Source organism: Parasteatoda tepidariorum, chromosome 11, assembly GCF_982258835.1.
Source record: "Parasteatoda tepidariorum strain Cologne lab strain chromosome 11, Ptep-v5.0, whole genome shotgun sequence".
In the NCBI taxonomy this organism is placed as follows: Eukaryota; Metazoa; Arthropoda; class Arachnida; order Araneae; family Theridiidae; genus Parasteatoda; species Parasteatoda tepidariorum.
Window position 1 is genome coordinate 1 of NC_141765.1, and position 21,200 is coordinate 21,200.

A 21,200-nucleotide genomic window follows, 5' to 3' on the forward strand; every position below is an offset into this window, starting at 1 on the left:
ACGGTTTTCCGTAACGGGTTACCATTTTCTGTAATTTATCTTCTGTTATTTATGTTAACTTTAGGCTAATATTTAATTGTTTCATGTGATGCTATTATCTCATAGGTTCTCAGCGATGCCTGTAAGGAGAGGAAAAGGAAATCACAGACAGACGCTGTAGAATATTGATTGATATTCGTTTAAATTTGTGCATTTTAAGGTCTTAATTCAGCTGCAAATAAAAATTCGGAACACTTCACTTCCAAATTACGCTTCAAAAATTATAAGCATTCTTTGGGGAAAACATAATAATTATTTCACAAATGAAAAACAAATTAAATAACTTTTTCATATAATCCAACAGATGCTTTTACAATCAGAATTAAAGATTAAAATATAAAAATAAAGAAATGCAATCTCCATTATGTTTTATATGTTATGATAATAATGCAGCAAAGTTTGGCGAGTTGTTAGGCAAATATTTTAATATGAAGTTCCTCGCCATAAAAATGCATCATCTATATAAATTTAGAATTCTATCAAATGTAATCAAAAGTAATCCTTTGGTTGGAATACATCATAATAAGTTTTGACTTTATTTGTTTGAAAAACAAATAAGTATTCTAAAAGAAAATTTAACTAGAAAATAGTTTACTTCACTTACCGGAACCGCCATTAAAATGATATCCAGGTTGCTGTTATGGTTCATAACTGCATTTAAATTGCTATCTAAGCATAGGAAAGAGTTTTAAATGCTCGAATTTAAATAGGAAATGTTATTTTTTCTTCACTCTATAATTGTTGACCTGCAGCAATGAAATATTTCATCCGATCAACCACTCCACCTCCGTTGAAGCCAACTTTATTTCCATTTGTAAACGTCATCTCATAAAATTAAAACGTGATAAAAAAAAACACGATCTGATTGACTCAAGTGTGAGTTGTTCTTAAATATAGGCAATTTCTCTCTCAACGGCGAGAAACAGTTGCTGAATTTTTGAGCAACTGTGACTTTTATATCACACGAGGATTTTCGAGCAATTTTTGTACCAAGTGGAGGATACAATTTCGCTTACGGTAGACTTGCTGGTTTCGTTTATAATTTTCAAGGATATACCCATTACAAAGCTAGAAGTGAGCAGCAAGTAAAATTCAGGTATGAATTTGAAACAGCTTCTATCTAAAACCTGTCATTGATTAAAGCAGTGTGTTAAAACCTCCTAACTGAGGGGGGCGCTATGGTAAGACCTCCTTACTGAGAGGGCGCTGTGAGCGCATCAACAAGCAGTGAACATGTAGACCCGGAAGGGTCAAGTTGTATTAATTCTTTTTCGTTATTAAATATTTGTTTTTGTTAGATTTGATTTGATTTTTCCGATAAATTATTTTGAACTATTGATACAAGACCACTGAACCTACCTTGATGTTGATTTGAAAACGGATCATTTATGGTGCATCGGCCGGGAAGCTGAAATGAATTTCAACTGATTTGACGTCATCGGCGAACGAAATATCCTTGTAAGAATTTTATTATTTACACTGAAACTGAATTACCTGGATAGAAATAAATATGGCAGAAAATATTACAAAATTGATTAATAAAATTGAAGAATCGATTAATGACGAAACAGAATTACTGGAATAATTTGAAGCTTTTTTTAGCACAATTGAATGAAAAAGAAAGCAAATTGAATTTTTTGAATGATGAAATTGTAGATCTTTTGTCTGAAGATACAATTTATGAAAATATTGAAACTTCTGAAGAAATACAAGAAAAATTAATTTTTTGGAAAACAAAACTTTCTTAAAAAATAAAGAAAATGAATTCTATCCCAGTTGATACAGTTCCAAGTACCTTTGAAACAAATGATTCAAACAATTCTGAATGCATGAACATACACTCATGTCCATAAATTAGGGATAATTCAGAATCACACGGAAATAAAACTCTAAAATTAAAATTTGACCTGTAGAATTATCACACACATCCTGAAGAAGAATATGCGAATTACAGGAAACCACTAGATGACGCTGGTAGTACGTCACAATGACGAGAGTGTAAGAGAGGGGTATATAAGGAATGGTGGCAAAGAAGTAAAATTATTCACAAGCGCTTTAAAAGCCTTTCAGTGCAATAACCGCATAGTTATGGCACAAAGGAAGCATTTGGATGATTTTTTACGTGGCAGAATCATCGGACGACTGGAATATGGACGTACCCAGCTGGAAGTATCCGAGGAACTTGGAATCACCCAGAGTGCCATCTCCAGGCTTTGGCAACGATTCCAAGATGATGGTAATGTGAGTAGACGTTACAGCACAGGTCGACCCCCAGTTACAACGCCGAATGAAGACCGATATTTGGCAGTTACTGCCTAAAGAAGCAGACGGAGCACAGCATCAGACCTGTCTCGTCAGCTCTCTTCAGCTACCAGTACGACAGTTTCAAGGCAGACCGTGTGCAGACGCTCAGGGCACATTGGTCTATATGCTCGTAGGCCTGCCAGATATGTTCCACTTACCGCAACTCGCAGTCGCCTGCGATTAGCCTGGAGTAGAGCATGCATTGTGAACACCGCAACAGTGATCTTGTGTGATGTTTTCCGACGAGTCCAGGTTTAGTTCGCAGTCTGATTCTCGCCGGACTTTCATATGGAGAGCGCCAGGCACCCGTTACCACGAAGACAACACCATTGAACGACACCGTTACGGTGGTGCAGGATGGCTCGTTTGGGGAGGAATTATTCTTGGTTCCAGAACTGGCCTGCAAGTTCAGAGTGTAACGATGACAGGCCACATCTATAGGAATGTCATTCTGGAACAACATGTACGTTTGTTTCGGGGAGCCATGGGTGCTGAATTTCTGTTCATGGACGACAACGCCCGTCCTCACCGTGCAGACATTGTAGACGAAGGCCTTCAATCGGAGGATATCACCCGTATGGATTGGCCAGCATACTCACCGGACTTGAATCTAATAGAGCATGTGTGGGATATGCTTGGCCGCCGACGAATTGCAGCCCGTCATCCCCCTTCCACCTGTCTACAGAACTTTCGGAGGGCATTGCTTGATGAGTGGTGTAATATTCCCCCAAGATCATATTGATAATTTGATAGTCAGCATGTCCGGGAGACATACTCCGTATTAACCATTACACTAACCATGTTATACTGTTTTTTGTAAATAGGTTCTTTTTTTGAAATTTGCTCCAGGGAGTAAAAATCGCAATTTTTATTAATTATGTCAAACATATAGCATCTTTTTTACTCTTTACCTTTTGTTTAATACACAGACTTTACAAATAAGTCGAATATGTTTGGCTTTCTGTCTCCTTCTGAGCCCGAACTTCGTTATCCTTAATTTATGGATATGAGTGTAGATCTACCTACATTAAATATAAATAAATATGTGGGAAATTATGAAGGATGGTTAGATTTTTACAATTTATTTGAAAGTTGTATTCATAATAATGTAAAATTAAGCAAAGTTGATAAATTTAATTATTTGAAATCGTATTTATGTGAAAATGCTCTTGCATGCATTAACGGATTTGTAATTTCTGATGAGAATTACGATAAAGCCCTAGAGTTATTAAAGGATAGATTTTGGAACAAAAGCATGTTAATCAACTCTCATTTGAGTGATTTATTAAACCTGTCAAAAATCCTAATGATGTTATGAGTCTTAGAAATTTATATGACAGCGCGGAAACACAGATACGCAGTATAGAAAGTTGGGTATAAAAAGAAATACTTATACCAGTTTATTGACACCCATTTTAATGAAATTAATTCCTTCAGAATTTGTTTTACAATTTAATCCATCCCAAAATGATAAGGAATTTGATTTAAGTGCTCTATTAATATTTCGCAATTCAGAAATACGGAGCCGCGAACGATCTCTTCAAATAAATAATCATAAACCATCGCCATCTTATTTCCTTTCCCCACAAGGAAGGTTAAAAATTAAGAATTATGGGTTTGTTAAACGTAATAGCACAGGCATGCCCTTGAAAAAAGAAACACTTTTTCTATGATCTCATCTCAACAGAGCCTCTCATCGGGGCCAGGCAATGCGAAATGCTTATTCTGCAATAAATCACATATATTAGAATCGTATTATACATTTAATGCTAAGGAAAAGAGAGATATTTTGAAAAAGAAAGGATGTTGTTTTTTATGCCTTGAACCTCGTCATTGTGTTGCAGAATGTTCGATTAAAGAAAACTGTTCCTTTTGTGGGGAATCCCACCATATTTCAGTATGTTTTCAGAAACAAAATGATTCGAATATTGAAAGTCGTAATCAGAAAAATGTAACAGATAGCGTCGTTTCGGCAATTTTTAAAACGAAAACTAATAATACTAAATCCAATAGCATTTTGGTACATACATGAGCTGCATTGATTGGGGATGAAAATAAAAGGGAAGTATGCCGCGTTTTCCTGGATAATGGGAGTCAGCGTAGCTTTGTTTTGTCGCCCCTTGTCAAAAAATTTAACTTTCCTATAATCAAAGAAGAGAGTATTTCAATTTGCACATTTGGCGGTAATGAAAACAAAGGGAAAACATATAATGTCATGAAAATTAAATTTCAAAATAGACAGGATCCAAATTTATTCATCGAAATTGAAGCAATTGAAACAGATAATATAACGGCCTCACATTTACGGACTCCTCCTGAAAACATTGATAAAAATTTAGACACTTAAGAAGTATACAATTAGCTGATTGTTATGAGTTTAATGATAAAGAAATATCAGTTCTCTTGGGTGGGGACTAATTACTATGAAGTAGTTACTGGGCGAATTATGCGATTAAACAAAAACTTAGTAGCAGTCGAAACGTCGTGGGGATGTTCTTTACAAGGGGGGAGCACAAATTGCGAGGAATTATTTACAATGAGTGTTATTGTTAATGAGTCGATCATTTCCAAACAACTTAGAGAATTTTGGGATTGAGGTATCTTACAACAAAATTAATGATAACGATATAATGTCCGAATTTGAAGCTGGAATTTCATATGAAAATAAACATATAAAGTCAAATTTCCCTCGAAACTGCATATGAAATCGTTGTTAGAAAATAATGAACAAGTAGCAAAGAAGATGTTGGCGCCTCTATCGGCTTTGGCTTCGTTCATCTTTTAATTTGGCGAAAAGAAGAGCTCTTGTTGTTTTTTATTTTGATATAGTCGGACGTCTTCAAATGGCGTCATTCACCGTTTCGTTAATAAATTGTTAAATAGTTATCGTTTGTTCTTAATCATTCGTAAATACAGTCCGCATATCGAACCCCCTCAACATGTTCCTGTCTACCCGGAGTTCAAACCTGATATAATTCGAAAATATTATTTTGATCAACTTTCGTTTTCGTTTCGTCATAACTTCGTTTTGGTACTCATATTTTCGATTTATAAAAATGACTGATACTTCAAACACTGAGGAACAATATGAAAAGAGCTGAAAACAACTGAATTGTCGTCGTGGTAGCTCTAAAAGCAAAATAACTAGGTTGGAAAGCTTTATTTCAACAAATGGAAATGACGCTGATTGTCTCGAACTGCAATCTCGGATCGATAGCATAGGATTAATTCTTCAAGAAAATGAAGTTTTAAAACTGGATTATTATTCAATTTTGAAGGATGAAGAATTAGAAGCGTATCAATCCCATTTTGATGAAATGGAAGAGATAGAATCTTACAAGGTAAGCTTACAAAGACTCTTTCATTCAAGAAGTTCTAATATTTCTCATTTGCATAACAATGAACAATTAAGTACTAGTAAAATAAATGTTAAATTTCCAGATATTTGCTTGCCTTGTTTTGATGGAAAAATCGAAAACTGGAATAACTTTAAGCTTCAATTTGATAGTTTGATAACTGAAAATCAGTCTTTAAATAGCATGCAGAAATTGTTTTATTTACGTTCAGCTTTAAAAGGTGACGCTAAATATATTGAAACGCCAGAAGATACTTTTGAATCCTTGATGAAAATCCTAAAAGAAAGATTTGAAAATACTCGTTTAATTGTAAACAATTATATCTCGAACATTTTGAATTTTGAAAAAATTTCTGTAGAATCTTATAAAGAATTGAGACATTTAATTGATACTTTAAATAAAAGTTTAAGAGGTTTAAAATTAATGAAATTGGAAAGTAATGATCTTGTTGAACAATTAATAATTAACATAACTGTTCAAAAATTGGATAAGGAAAGTCGCAAACAGTATGAAATGAGTTTAACTTCTACTGAACTTCCAAAATTCAATACCTTTATGGAATTTATTCAAAAAAGATGTCAAACATTAGAAAATCTTCAGGGAAACCAATTTTTTGTGAATAAAGCTAAGAATATTCAACATCAAAACAAAGCACGCAACTTTGTTGTGAAATCGAATTGCAATAAATGCCATTTGTGTTCAAAGGACCATTTAATTTACAACTGTCCCTCTTTTTTAAAAATGTCACCAATTCTCAGATTTGATGTTGTTAAGAAAAATAATCTGTGCATTAATTGTTTAAATGCATCACATAAACTGAATTCCTGTCCATCCAAATTTACATGCAAATTCTGTCAAGCTAAGCATAATTCCTTATTGCATCGCAAGGAAAATAATTTTCGCCAAACGGAGATTCATTCGGAATCTCTAATAGAGCAAGAATCACAGGCGCCAGTCTGTAATCCAACTTCTCAGGACATAAATAATGTTTCAAATGATAATTTAATATCTCATGTGTTCGCTACTACAAACACTTGTAGAAATAAAAACATAATTCTCGCAACGGCTCTAGCTTGGATTTGGAATCCTGTGAGTAACTGTTTCGTTCAAGGACGTTTATTGTTGGATAGTGGAAGTATGGTAAATATTATGACTTCGGATTTCGCAAACAAAATCGAATTGAAAAGAGAAAGAATAAATATTCCAATAAGTGGGTTAGGAGGAAATGAAACAAATGTTAAATATAAATTGAATGCTCTTGTTTCTAATAAAGATTCATCGTTTTCGCTTCGCACTGAATTTTTAGTAGTCAATAAAATTACGGATTTAATTCCATCTAACACTTTGAATTTACAGAACATTATTATTCCCAATCATTTAATATTAGCTGATCCCTCTTTCGCTAAGGCTAGAAAAATTGATAAGATCTTAGGCGCTGAACATTTTTTTGAAATCATTAAAGAAAATAAATATCGCACTTCAGAAAACTTAACATTTCAAGATTCTGTTTTTGGTTTTATTGCTAGTGGTTCATATGAATCCAAAAATCCAAAACATTATTGTAATTTAGTTTATCGTGCAGAAAACATTGAAAATAGCATTAAGAATTTTTGGGAAATTGAAGAAATAGATAATTCCCGAATTTTGAGTGATGAAGAAGCATTTTGCGAAACTCACTTTCAAAAGAATCATAAAAGAGCACAAAACGGTCGTTACATGGTCAAAATGCCTATTCGCGAGGAAGCGCTGGAAACTATAGATGAATCTCGTTATATAGCTCAGAAACGCTTGAATCAGACTGTGAGAAGATTGAACACCAATCCTGAAATGAAGAAACTTTATTGTGAATTCATAAATAAATACTATAATTTAAATCATATGGAAAGGGTTGTAAATGATGTTTCACCTTCTTTATCATATTACATGCCACATTATGGCATTTTTCGCCCCGACAAAACTTCTACAAAATTAAGAGTCGTATTTAATGCCTCTACGCCAGTGTTTCCCAAACTTATGACTCTTGAGTACCCTTTATAAATTTTTCGTAGCGCTGTGTACCACTAATAAAAGAATGAATTTAATGTTTACTATAAAAAATTTGCAGAAAAGTTAAAAATCACAACTGGCAGTTGACACCACTAATTATTAACTGTTAATTGTAAAAATAGTTATTATAAAAATATGTAATGTAAATTTTCATGGCTAGCTTTATTTTTAAAAAAAAAATTTTTGAAATTTTCGTTTGCTGCAAGATATTTTACAAAAGAACGCGTACCCCGTTAAACTGTTCCCGTACCCCTGGGGGTACGCGTACCACACTTTGGGAAACACTGCTCTACGCCTACATCGACAGGACAAAGCTTAAATGACATATTATTAACCGGAGAAGTGAGAGAAAACGTTTTTGATTTGATTGTTCGATTTTGAAAACACAAGATTGCCTTAACAGCTGATATTAGGAAGATGTTTCATCAAATATTAATCGATCCGTCTCAAAGAGATTTATTGAGAATTTTGTGGAAAACTCAAGAAGACGAGGTGCCTACAGTATTCAGAATGAAAACAATTACGTATGGAACAAAAAACGCGCCATTTCTGGCCATTAGAACATTAAAGCAGTTAGCAATGGATGAACAGTTGAATTACCCTCTTGCTTCAGAAGTTGTTCTTTCTGATTTATACATGGACGATGCAGTTACTGGATCAACAGATCTTAAATCGGCTTCAGAGTTAAAGACTCAATTGGTCAAAATGTTTGATAGTTGTGGCATGACCTTGCACAAATGGAACTCGAATTCCAGGGACTTGATCAATGACAGCAACTTTAACGAAGAATTCTCTTTCGAGACTGAAGAATCTACTAAAACACTAGGTATAATTTGGCAACCGGGACAAGATAAGTTCACTTTCAAAGTATGCGTGTCCCAGCAATCAACCTATACCAAACGAGATGTATTGTCAGTCATTGCTAGGTTGTATGATCCAATTGGCTTTCTTGGACCCGTCATCAGTAGAGATAAGATAATGCTTCAAAAACTTCGGACTCAAAACCTTAGTTGGGATGACACTTTGCCGGATCACATTGCTCTAGAATGGAATCGTTTTGTCAGTAACCTGAAAGCTTTAGAGAACATTCGAATCGACAGATATGTTCTAACCTCTAAAGTTAGGAAAATTGCTCTCGTTGGATTTGCTGATGCTTCCACTTTGGCGTACGGAGCTGTGATATATCTTCATCCTGACAGTTCTAACTCTGCCTTTAAAATCCTAGCCAGTAAATCTAGAATTGCACCTCTAAAAACAATATCCGTACCTCGTTTGGAGTTATGTGCATGCCTTTTGCTTGCTAAGTTAGTTCAAAAGGTTATAGCTGCTTTAAGAATGGATATCAAAGAGGTCACTTTATTTTCAGACTCTACCATCGCATTGGCTTGGATTAACTCTTCTCCGCACCAATTAAAAACATTTGTTGGAAATCGTGTATCCAAAATTCAAACACTTTCAAATAATTTTCACTGGAGACATATACCATCTGAGGAGAATCCTGCTGACTTGATTTCGCGAGGAATCGATCCTTCCGAACTGGTGTCACTGGACTTGTGGTTCTCTGGACCATCGAATTTAGACATTCAACCAACAGATCAACAATTCATTGAAAATTTGAACAGTGAACTTTATGAGCTTGAACTTAAAAAATCATCGAATATAACTCTTACTTTGTCTTCCAACTCAGACTTTGTTAATAGTTTTCTCACTTTAAGTAATAATTTTGTAACTTTTTTTTGTTTACTTGTAAGGTGCAGAAAGTCGGATTTCTATCAAAACTTCATACTCTGATTGATTTAAATCAATTTATGAATTTGATGTATATGTTTTGCTTAAGAAAGATATTAATGTTATATTTTCTAAAAATGATCGCGCAAATAACGAAAGATTTCTTAGTTCAAAAATAAATAATAAAAAAATAAATAAAATTGAAATTTATCAATATATTTACCTAACAATATAGAAAGAAAATTTAAAAAATAAGTTCGTTAAAAATTATTTGTGTGCTTAAAACAAAGTGCTAAATAAATAAAACAAAAAAAAAACACTTTTAAAACAACACTATTTTTTATCATTATTATTTCAGATAAATAATAAAGTTAAATTGAATAATTACCGAATTCTGAACGAAAAAACAAAGTAAGGTTTAATTTCCTGAAAATAAAAACAAAAGAATTATGATATTCGATAATATATTCAACTGACAATATTGAAAGAAAATTAAAAAACACGATTATACTCTTTAATAAAACGAAGTGCTAAATGATTTTAAAAAAAGAAGTCGCAATCGCAAACATTACTAATTTTTTTGAATAAACATAGTTGATCGACTTATATCCAAATCCAAAAAAGGAAAATAAGTTTGGTTATAATTTTATTTATAAAAATGAAAACAATTAAAGATTTATAAATTTAAACTCAGTAATAAAAACCCATTAAATTATTATTTTATCCAAAAAGTTTTTAATAAATTAAAATAAAGTAAAAAATAGCCTAACAAATTTAATTACTTTTTAATTTAATTCTTTATGGGCACCTTAAATTAGATTTCCGTTTGTAATAAATTCAATAATGTAAAATAATACTTAAACATATAATATCAAAATTAGTTTTCACATTTAAAAATAAAAAAGAAAGTTTTGTTTCAAAAAAAATTTACCTAATTAATTAAGAAACACTTCTTTATATATTCTTTTCAATAGTAGATTACGTTCAGAACAAGGTAACGATCACAAAGTCAGTCCCACTGAAAATAATCTGCAAGAAACGATATCAAGTCGTGACAAAGTAGAAAAAAAAACTAAAAGGTGCGGAAACGAACATGCGAGATCACGATATATGTTCTCAAAACTGATTCTGATTCTACTGCTCATCAATCAAGGCCGTTTCAATATAACGATACGTACATCGTTTTCCCCAGCGCGAGTTGGCATCGGAACGTAAGAGATTTTTTCGTGTCTTGTATCGCTATATCGTTCGTCTTCTTTACTCGACGGCTTAAATCAGATTTCTGATGCATCGCCTGGAACGAAAGTCGCTGTATCGGCCTGCCGATACAGGCGTTAAATCGGTATGTAGCGATATATCGATTTATAGCCCAGTCCTATATATATATATATATATCAGTGTTTTCATTACAGAAAAAAAGTGGGTGAGAATTTCTCACCCTTTCTCAAAAACTGGGTGAGATTTCAAAAAGTTAGGTGAGATTTCTAAAAATGAAAAAAACATGAATAGACTTGGAAAAGAAATATTTCATTTTTAACATCTTCTAATTTTTAAAGCATTGAATATTTTTGCTGCATTATCACATGGAAAATGTTCTATATCTACTTTTTCATCAGCTATTCTCATTAGGTTGCTCAAATGCTTATCAGTCAATCTGTTAGTATATTTTGTCTTAATTCGGTTTTGGATGCAACAGATGCTGAACTATTCAGAACCACTAAGCAAATTTGTAGCATTGTGCACACACTTTCCTATCCTCTTCACCTGCCAGCATAGGCTTTTCAATTATTTCTGCTATAGAATAGCGAAGTTATTTTCATGTTCTTACTTCATGCTAGTAATTGATCCGTATCCATTGAATATCCGTACTTGTTTTGTTTTGACCGTTCCTACCGACATTTGTTTCCTTTTCATTTGTGCGTTATGGATTAGAAAATGTTGCCTTAACAAGGTATTTGTCCATCTTACATTCAAGCTCAAAAAATTTAAACGTCTTACATGAACAAACCTTACCTACGGTTAACATGTGGTTGGAGAGAAATGTGTTCTGAAAGGGTTTCGGAGGTGGGGGGCATTGTGTTCTGCTGTTCGCACTGGTTCTGAACAATACTGGTAAATAGGAAAGCTTGATAACAATGACCGATGTTGAAAATAAGGAAAGATCAAGGGATTAAGGATTGAGAAACGTATTTCATTTAAAATAGTGGAAGACGAAATTTTTTCCAAAATTCGCGAGATTCGCTCATTTTGAAATTCATTAATAGAGTGCGAGAACTTCTCGCGTTAATCATTTTTTAATGCGAGAAAAGAAAAAAATATGCGAGATTCTCGCGTTCTCGCTTTGTAGTGAAAACACTGTTATATATATATATATATATATATATATGGGAGAGTCGGGTAGCCCCGCCCAGTTAAGGAGTATTGCTTATATTTCTGTATAATATTGAGTAATAATCAATATTTTTGTATGTTTCGATTGTTTTATCATCTAATTAAATAATGCAAAAAGAATAAACCGAAAAAAGAATAGTTCAACTTAAAAATTCAGTGGAATTTTATATTTTAAATACTGATCTACCTTATGCCATATTGGGTTTAAAGGAATGTAATGGGTTTAAATTTGTGATTGATTGTGATAAACGAGTTGTAATGCAAAATCAGAGAAAACTGATCACTTTTTCGGATTGTAAAAGCAACTTGTCTTTACACATTTCTCCTGAAAACCAGGTTAATGATTGCAATAAAAATACCAATAATGAGAATAAAGGTAAAAAGGAAAATAGAAATAAAAGAAAAAATGTTAAATCAAATAATAATAAACAAAATGAAATAGTTAAAGAAAATAAAATTTTGGACGTGAAAATAAACAAACATAAAAATGTAAGCAAAGAGAATTCTAAGAAAAATAAAACAAAAAGTAGACTTAAAAATAAAGATTTAAATAGCAAAACTGAAAATAATCTTGAATTTTCAAGTGTTCACGAGACTGAATGTGATAATGGTGTACAACATTGTCATAATCATGTTGACGGAATTGTGCAAATTCAAGATGATGAAAAAAATTCCCAACTTCAGGAAATTTTAAGAAATTTTTCAGATATTTTTGCTAAAAATAAATAGTTTATAGAGACAATAAAAATTTAACCTCAAAGGGTAAAATAACCATCAAATTTACCAGTGTCAATTTTTTTTTTGTTTCATGAAAATAAAATTATAAATACCAAATATGACATTAATACACATGGTTCAATGGAACATGTGGTCCCCTTTTTTCTGGAAGATCCGACTTTTCAAATTTTCTTCAAGTTAAACGTTTAACCAAATCTAGTAGGATATGGGGCGATGGTAGTTTTGTCTCTGGTGAAAACCAAAAAAATAAATATTTATGCACCTTGTTGAATCTAGGATCTTCCAGCACATTATTGTTGAGAATAGGGACTGTTTTCCTCCTTTTGGGGAATACAGCCCCTAATCTAACAAAACAATTTCCCCTAATAATACTGAAATCTTAAACTTCAGATTAAAGACCAAGTGTCAAACTTTTTATTCTCTCATTGAAATAAGAATACTGAAGTCTTAAACTTCAGATTAAAGATCATTGTGTCAAAATTTTTTTACATTTTATATTGAAAATTTTTTTGATAAAAAGTGTCAATTTGTATTTTTATATCTCATATCACTTGCATTTTCATATTTTTGTATCTTTCTTGTTATTGAATATGAATATTTGCATCTTTTAGGAAATTTTTATAGATTTTCTTGTCTTAAGTGAAAAGTTTATTTTAATTGTGTTAGTATGAGGAATAACTTTATTTACTGTGATTATAAAGAAGGACTGAAAAAACTTAATCACAAAAAATTTTTGAAAATGGAGATCTAACACTTCATTTCGATAGTAGCGCTACTTCAAAAATTTTTTTTCTTCCTCTAACTCTGTATGAAACTTTTTTTTTACATAGTGTGCAAGTGTGTGTTTTTTTTATAATTCATGTTACTTTATATCTTGTTGATATTACAAATATTATTATTATTATCATTATTTTAATTGTGTCATCATAAGGAAAGTTTTGCAAAGGGATAATTTTAAAATTTTTTTTGATGTTAGTTAAAATTTTTCGGCGAGGGGGGATGTAACATAAAAAGCTTCTATTAATCTTTTTACGTTAGTTTCTTTGCTATAAAACAACTCCTACTTTATTACTAATTAATTATTCTATTCCAAATTCTTTCTCACACTTTTAAAAGCCACATCCTGTTCCTAAATCTATTTTTGGCTCAACTATGCATTTAATTAAGAGCAGGACATATCTCCCTATGCTCTGTGTGGGAAACGCTAGATTTCTTTCATAAACCAATAGTAATCCTTATCACTTCCCTTTTCCCCTCAAATATAACAAAATAGAGGGAAATTCCTTTGCTACTTTCCCTAAGATAAAAACTTAAGCACACAGTTTTTGAGTGCGATTTTGAGCTCCGCCTTTGCTAGAAAATGCCTTAAATATACTATGTGAAGCTAATAAAATATTTTTTGCCTTCCAACTGCTATCTGCGTGGCCTAACATCACTCACCATGACTGCTACCCTTTCATATATATAACGTCGTTGTCGAGTAGAATGATTAAAACAGGTCTTAGGCCAGGAAGGAGGGTACAAAATTTATTTATTAATTATTAGACAGAGCAGTCATGAAAAGTGTGTAAAGTTGTGTTCCTTCATTATATGTTAGAGAAAATCTTGCAAAGTAAAATCCGTAAATGTCTCTACTTAGGGAAAAAGAGGGAAATCTTAGTAATTGTAATTGGTTTATCAAGAGTTTCGCACAGAGAGCAAAGGGAAAAATGTCCTGCTTTTAATTAATGCATAGTTGAGCCAAAAATAGATTTAAGAACAGGATGTGGCTTTTAAAAGTGTGAGAAAGTATTTCGATTAGAATAATTAATTAGGATTACATAAAAAGATTAACAGAAGCTTTTTATGTTACGCACATATATATAATGTGATATGTATATGTATATATAGATAATATATGTATATAATATATATATACCTCTAGGCTAACTGTTGAGGTTTCCATGATCTTCCTCTATGTAACGCAAATTCCATAAAATATGCAAATTCTCTCGATTTATTTCACCAGTATATATATACTGGTGTGCAAAACTTAAGAAACAAGTGGTTTTTCGGCCACAGCTCCCCAACAAAGTATAAAATAGCCATGAAATTGCAGTACAATATGCACGTAATTCAGTAGAAAGATTATTTGTATGCAAATTTTAGAAATAAAACGTCGTAGGTGATGTAAGTGTACGTAAACCTTGTAGGTCAGAGCGCGCAGGTCAAAGCTGTGATAAAAGGATGAAGAGCACCGTAGATAAAGACATTCGCTGCAAGTGCAAGTGATTTGTTTTGTGAAACATGTGTTCAAGAAATCATTTAGACGACTTTACTCGATGAAGAATGATTGGGAAGCTTGAGGAGGGGCGTAGTGTGACCAGTGTCGTCGAAGAGTTCGGGATCAACAAAAGTGTTGTTTCTCGTGCTTGGAATGCCTTTAAAACTACTGGTACAGCTGTTCGGAAGGTTGGTGGTGGCCGTCCAAGGAAAACAACACCAAGAGATGACCGTTACATTGTCCTCCAGGCGAAAAGAAACCGTTTTCAGTCAGCGAGCGCCATATCTCAGCAACTGTGCACTGCCACAGGAAGACAAGTATCAAGATTAACAGTGGCCAGACGCCTCCACAAAGGTGGCTTATTTGCTAGACGTCCTGAACGCTGCATACCTTTAAAAGTTAGCCATCGGCGGCACCGTTTAGAGTGGTGCAGAGAACACGAAACCTGGACACCTCATCAATGGAGTCACGTCCTCTTCACAGATGAGAGTCGTTTTAGTGCTACAAGCGATTCTCAACGTCAGTTGATCTGGAGAGAGGTTGGAGCTCGATTTCATCCCAATAGCATCGCGGAAAGAGATCGTTACGGTGGTCCTGGAGTTGTCGTCTGGGGTGGCATTATGTTGAACGGGCGGACTGAGCTTCAGATCTTCGACCGAGGTTCTGTAACAGGAGACCGCTACTGCAATGAGGTAATCCTACCCCATGTGCGTCTGTTCCGAGGGGCCATTGGACCAGACTTCATTTTTATGGATTTCAATGCCCGGCTACACCGTACTGCTAATGTTCAAGAGCTACTGGAAAGTGAAGATATCACACGAATGGATTGGCCAGCTTACTCTCCAGATCTAAATCCCATAGAGCATGTGTGGGATGCATTAGGGAGACGTCTTGCGACACGACAGTATCCTCTTGGTAACACCCATCAGCTGAAAGATGCGTTAAAGGAGGAATGGAGACGTTTACCCCAAGAACTCCTGGATAATCTGGTGCTTAGCATGGAGAGACGATGTCAAGCAACAATTACAGTAAGGGGAGGGCATATCCCATACTAGGGAACATCTACCAGTTGTACTTACGCTTCTTCAGGCAATCATGTGTAACGCCACTATATATGTCAAACAATTTAGAATGACTTTAGAAGAGGAAAAATTAAAATTATGATTTGAGTCCCAACAATGTTGGGCAATAGATGAGCGTTTAAATTCTTGTTTTTTGACATAAGCTTCATGTTCCTTGACACGACACTTTAAGGCACGCTTAGTTTGGCCAATATATGAAAGGAAGGCCGGGATAGCCTGGTCGGTAGGGCGCTGGGCCCATATCCAAGAGGTCGTGGGTTCGATCCTCGCCGGCCGAAGACTCCCCGTGTAGTAAATGGTGACTGATGCACGTTAAATCTGTCGAGTCTCAAAGTCCTCCATGTTCCCACAACAAATCAAAACCTCTGGGGGTACTGATCCAGGAGTCTCCTTGTCTTCTGGATTGGTTCAAAATTACAAGGCTACGGAGTTGAACGTAAGTGGTCGTAAACCCATGAAATTGGGTCGGCTGTTCAACGACGGTTATAAAATAAAATATATGAAAGGGAGGGCCGGGATAGCCTGGTCGGTAGGGCGCTGGGCACATATCCAAGAGGTCGTGGGTTCGATCCTCGCCGGCCGAAGACTCCCCTTGTAGTAAATGGTGACTGATGCACGTTAAATCTGTCGAGTCTCAAAGTCCTCCATGTTCCCACAACAAATCAATACCTCTGGGGGTACTGATCCAGGAGTTTCCTTGTCTTCTGGATTGGTTCAAAATTACAAGGCTACGGTGTTGAACGTAAGTAGTCGTAAACCCATGAAATTGGGTCGGCTGTTCAACGACGGTTATAAAATAAAATATATGAAAGGCCGCATTGGCAATTAATTTGGTATATACCCCAGTTATTTTGACTGTCAATGAGCTGTTTGAGATTAGAAAATTTTATCTTATTAATGGGACTGAAAATAATATTAAAATCAAACTTCTTTAGGATATTAGCAACTTGCCGACTTATTTTAGGAAAATAGGGTAAAATGACCAAATTGTTAGAAAATTCTTTGGAAGGTTTATCGGTAGGCGATTGTTTAATTACGTTTTTATAAATATTATCAATAATGTTAGGGGAATAACCTCTGTCATGAGCAATGGCTTTGATGTAATTTAATTCTGCATCAAGAAGATCAATATTGGAACAAATATTAACAGCACGGTAGACAAAAGATCGAAAAGAGGCAAGTTTTTGGTTGGGAGGGTGGGCGGATTTGTAATGAGGGGGGAGAGAAACAGCAAAAGGTTTACGAAAAACAGTAGTATGGAATGAATTATCATTCCGAGTCACAAGAACATCTAAGAAAGGAAGCTTTTGATCAGTCTCTAATTCAAAAGTGAATTGAATGCAAGAATCAATGCTGTTCATAACATTAAGAACTTGGTCTAAATTACAATTATTTTCATCTAATAAAGCAAAACTGTCATCAACATATCTTTTATAAAAGGGGAAAGTTAAGATTTTGAATAGTTTACTTTCAAAATAATGCATATAGATGTCACTAAGTATAGGGCTCAAAGGATTTCCCATGGCAAGACCATTGGTCATACGGTAAAATGTGTTATCAAACGCGAAAGTACTTTGTTGTAAACAAACACGGGTAAGGTTAGCATATTCAGCGACCTCATATTGGGAAAAATGATATTCCGAAAGTCTAAGTTTTAGGCATTCCAAAGCCCCCTCAACAGGAACATTAGTGAACAGTGATTTAACATCAAATGAGGCCATCAAATAACCGATTGGTCTTAGATTTTTAACTTCTTTAACAAACTCAAGGGAATTTTTGGTAGTGAAAGAATTATTACCAAGGAGAGGGGAGAAGACAGAAACTAAAACTGCTGTGTTTCTCGAAAGGCTTGATAAAATTTATTAACAGTTATTTGGCAGAGAGAAATTTTCAAATTAGAATGAAAAACGTATGCTCCACGGTGAGGAGTATTAGAGCAGGCGTACCGCAAGGTAGCATTCTCGGACCAATTTTGTATATCCTTTTTACACACGATTTTCCAATCGATAGGGGCGATTGGAACAGTTTAACTGCATTTTATGCTGATGACACAGGTGTCATAGTGAGATCTAGCAACCCGAACATGGCGATAGAGAAATTACAAGAAAAGATTTATGATTATGAGGAATGGTGTTTAGATTGGAAATTCGAGATCAATGCTCAAAAGTCCCAACTATTGATTGTCCAGAAGAACAGGAAATCAATTAGAGAGCATAATGAACTGATACTATTTAGTCAAGTGATACTAAGAGTAAACAAAGCTACCTATTTAGGTCTGGTCATTAACAACAGACTGACCTGGTCGGATCATGTGAAAAACGTGAAGAATAAAGCCAATGCTGCAACTTTAAAACTGCAATCATTAATGTACAGTGAAAAAATTAGCTTGAAATTAAAAAGGCTACTGTACAGTCAGCAAAAAAAAAAAGATATCACCCTGAATAACTTTCGTTCTAATGATCGGATTTTCACGAACTAAGTGTTAATCTTAATGGTTCCTGGGGGTGACCTCAAATATGCTAATTAATTAGTGCTAACTATTAATTAAGTTACGAAATCGGACACAAAAACGTACTTTCTCTGAATAAACATATATTTTTTCTTACATATTTGGATTCTTAACCTTCAAAATATAGGGGGTAGCCGCAATCTGGGAAATATGGTCCCCATAGTTTGGTCAGGAGAGCGATCCAAAGTTCGTACCCCTTAATGTTAATTTCACTTTTTACGTTTTTAGTCATATTTTAAAAACTAATAAAGCAATTCGATGAAAATTTCACCCAGTCATAAAACTCATTTACCCAAAGATAATTTCACGAAAAAAATAATTTTTAATAATTCTTAATTATTTTTTATTATTTAATTAAATTAAGGATGAAAATTTTTGAATTATAAGGTATGAATTTTTTTTATACCATATTAATCTACATATTTTTCAATTGAAAAATCTAAAGTTTCAACTGTTTTTATTTATTAGAAGCTGAGAAAAATTAAAATTAATTATTTTTAAAAAAATAATTTGGCGACAATGAAGAAATGATTAAATGGGGCGATTAATATTAAAATGTGATAAACTTGCGAGGAACTTGACTTCGCGCGCTTAGCATAAAATTTCATTCATATTTTTTTCGCTAATAATCGTTTGCTTATCTTTTCATTTTTATTTTTTTAAGCTATAAAATACGATGTTTCTTTTTTAGTCGTCGAAAATTCTATTTGCAATTTAGTAAAGAAATTTGAATAAAACATTTTATTGAATAAAATACATTTTATTCAGAGAATGTGGAGTTTTATAAAAGCATGCTTCTGATAGAATATGATTATACTTCTTGTGATTATTTTTTATTTTTTAGTTTTTTTTTTCTCAATAACTGATAAAATTTCAATAATATACATAGGAATGAATAAATTTGGAATTATATATTCATCAATTTCTTGAATATATATTTTATGAATATTAATAAAAATACGTAGTCAACATTTTTAAGCATCTCTCACAACATCGCAAATTTCTCAAAATCTTATAGGGTAAACTAACCAGTGAAGGAATACTTAAGCTTAGCTTGTCTTTAAAAAAAAATCATATAAATTTCAAAATTTGTAATTTTAGCTAAATGACGTATTTGTTATTAAATGCATGTCGACATATTTGTTATTAAATGCAAATTATGTAAAAAAAAATTAGATAACTTATATAATATTGTTTTAAGCTTTTGGTGGTTTAAATAATAAGTAGTAAGATAACCAAGTGAAGGAACAGTTCTTAAATTGAATAAACACTAAATTTTCCAGTGAATGAACACTTAATTTTGAGAATGTTTGATGCTCGTTAGGAATCCTTAGGCCACACAGATATCTGTCGCCCTGTAGATGCTTGAATTGACGGCTGTTAACACAGGCGGGCGCATTAGGAAAAAAAAATCTTTTAAGTTTTCGTGCCCCCATTTCAGTATCTTAAGGGCCTTAAGAGCTCTGTTTAAAAAGAGAGTATCATATCATATATATATATATATATATATATATATATATATATATATATATATATATATATATATATATATATATATATAAGAAAACAAAAATAATCATAGTAGCAGTATTTGGTGGTAAATGTAGCTTATCGTAATTGAAGAATATGCTGTGCGACATTTTATGGTGAATTTGCGAACGTAAGTTTCAGAATGTATCGAAACATGTGGATGCTATTTGCTAATCATCTTTATCCAAAGAAAACCATGTAACGTAAATATCTAGCAAAATGAAGCAATTTTTTAAACAATGAATCATACAATATGCAACATATTATTTCAATATCTTATTCTTAAACATAACATATTTCAATGTTTTTAAAATGCCACTAAACATTCAGCAATTCCTTGAGTTATAGAAAAAAGAAATATCGTAAATTATAGAAAACCTTGTGAATGTGCATTAGAATTACTATACAATCTACATTTTATTTTTCAAGCACTTTTTTTTTCTTCAAACTTTCGTGCCTAGAAGACTCGATTAAAGCTGTAAAAATCTCTCTCCCTAAAATTTTGTATATAGCTATTATAAGTTAAGTTAATTTGATTTTAGTATGAAATCCTCGAATAAACATAGCAAAAATAGCATAATCTAAATAATATCAGATAAAAAGTTCATGTATTTAAATTCTAAAAACTTATAAATCGATTCAAATTTTCTTTTCAAAGGAGATTAAAATAATTTTTTTTCTTTTCTTTCTTTTTTTTTTTTTTTTTTTGCTTTTTGGACATAAATAAACTTAAAAATTGTCTATTGCCTAGAAACTTCGAGATGTTTTCTATTAACTATTAATTAAACCTCTCAGAGCAATCACAAAACATTATTTAAATTTTTTTACAGTCAGAAATTGGTTGCCTAGCAACCTAGTAAAATTAAGTGTTTCTCTTTTGAATCAGTCAATGGGTTATCTTAAAATATTTATTTGCGCAGGCGACTTTTTTTGGCGGTTTTCTGGACTATCGCCAAATATATAAACCTTTATTGCAACCCAAATTACGACCCAATTGCTTTAAAATTTTGTCTACCCCCCCTAATTCAAGTGTCTAGATTCCAAATATGTAAAAAAAAATATATGTTTATTCAGAGAAAGTACGTTTTTGTGTCTGATTTCGTAACTTAATTAATAGTTAGCACTAATTAATTAGCATATTTGAGGTCACCCCCAGGAACCATTAAGATTGACACTTAGTTCGTGAAAATCGGATCATTAGAACGAAAGTTATT

General features: G+C 33.0%; 2 protein-coding genes across 2 annotated transcripts; one reads left to right on the forward strand and one right to left on the reverse strand.

The window, feature by feature from the left end:
* Positions 1 to 2,575: 2,575 nt before the first annotated feature.
* On the forward strand, positions 2,576 to 11,249 carry LOC147801138 (uncharacterized). Its single transcript, XM_087155100.1, has 4 exons — positions 2,576 to 3,059; positions 5,785 to 7,542; positions 8,149 to 9,459; positions 11,170 to 11,249. Exons 1-4 carry the CDS (start codon positions 2,576 to 2,578, stop codon positions 11,247 to 11,249), a joined length of 3,633 nt encoding a protein of 1,210 aa, XP_087011226.1.
* Positions 11,250 to 15,532: 4,283 nt separating this feature from the next.
* Positions 15,533 to 19,925, reverse strand: LOC147801139 (uncharacterized). The gene has a single exon (XM_087154709.1). It carries the CDS (start codon positions 17,666 to 17,668, stop codon positions 16,727 to 16,729), a length of 942 nt encoding a protein of 313 aa, XP_087010835.1. The 5' UTR covers positions 17,669 to 19,925; the 3' UTR covers positions 15,533 to 16,726.
* Between the last annotated feature and the right edge of the window lie 1,275 nt (positions 19,926 to 21,200).

What these genes read in the sequence shown, in the direction of transcription:
- LOC147801139 (XM_087154709.1), bottom strand. Translation starts at nt 17,668, where the DNA reads ATGGCCTCATTTGATGTTAAATCACTGTTCACTAATGTTCCTGTTGAG.
- LOC147801138 (XM_087155100.1), top strand. Translation starts at nt 2,576, where the DNA reads ATGTTTTCCGACGAGTCCAGGTTTAGTTCGCAGTCTGATTCTCGCCGG. An exon ending in GGCATTGCTTGATGAGTGGT is followed by an intron (nt 3,060 to 5,784) that starts GTAATATTCCCC and finishes TTAAATTTCCAG; the next exon opens with ATATTTGCTTGCCTTGTTTT. An exon ending in TGAAATGAAGAAACTTTATT is followed by an intron (nt 7,543 to 8,148) that starts GTGAATTCATAA and finishes TTGCCTTAACAG; the next exon opens with CTGATATTAGGAAGATGTTT.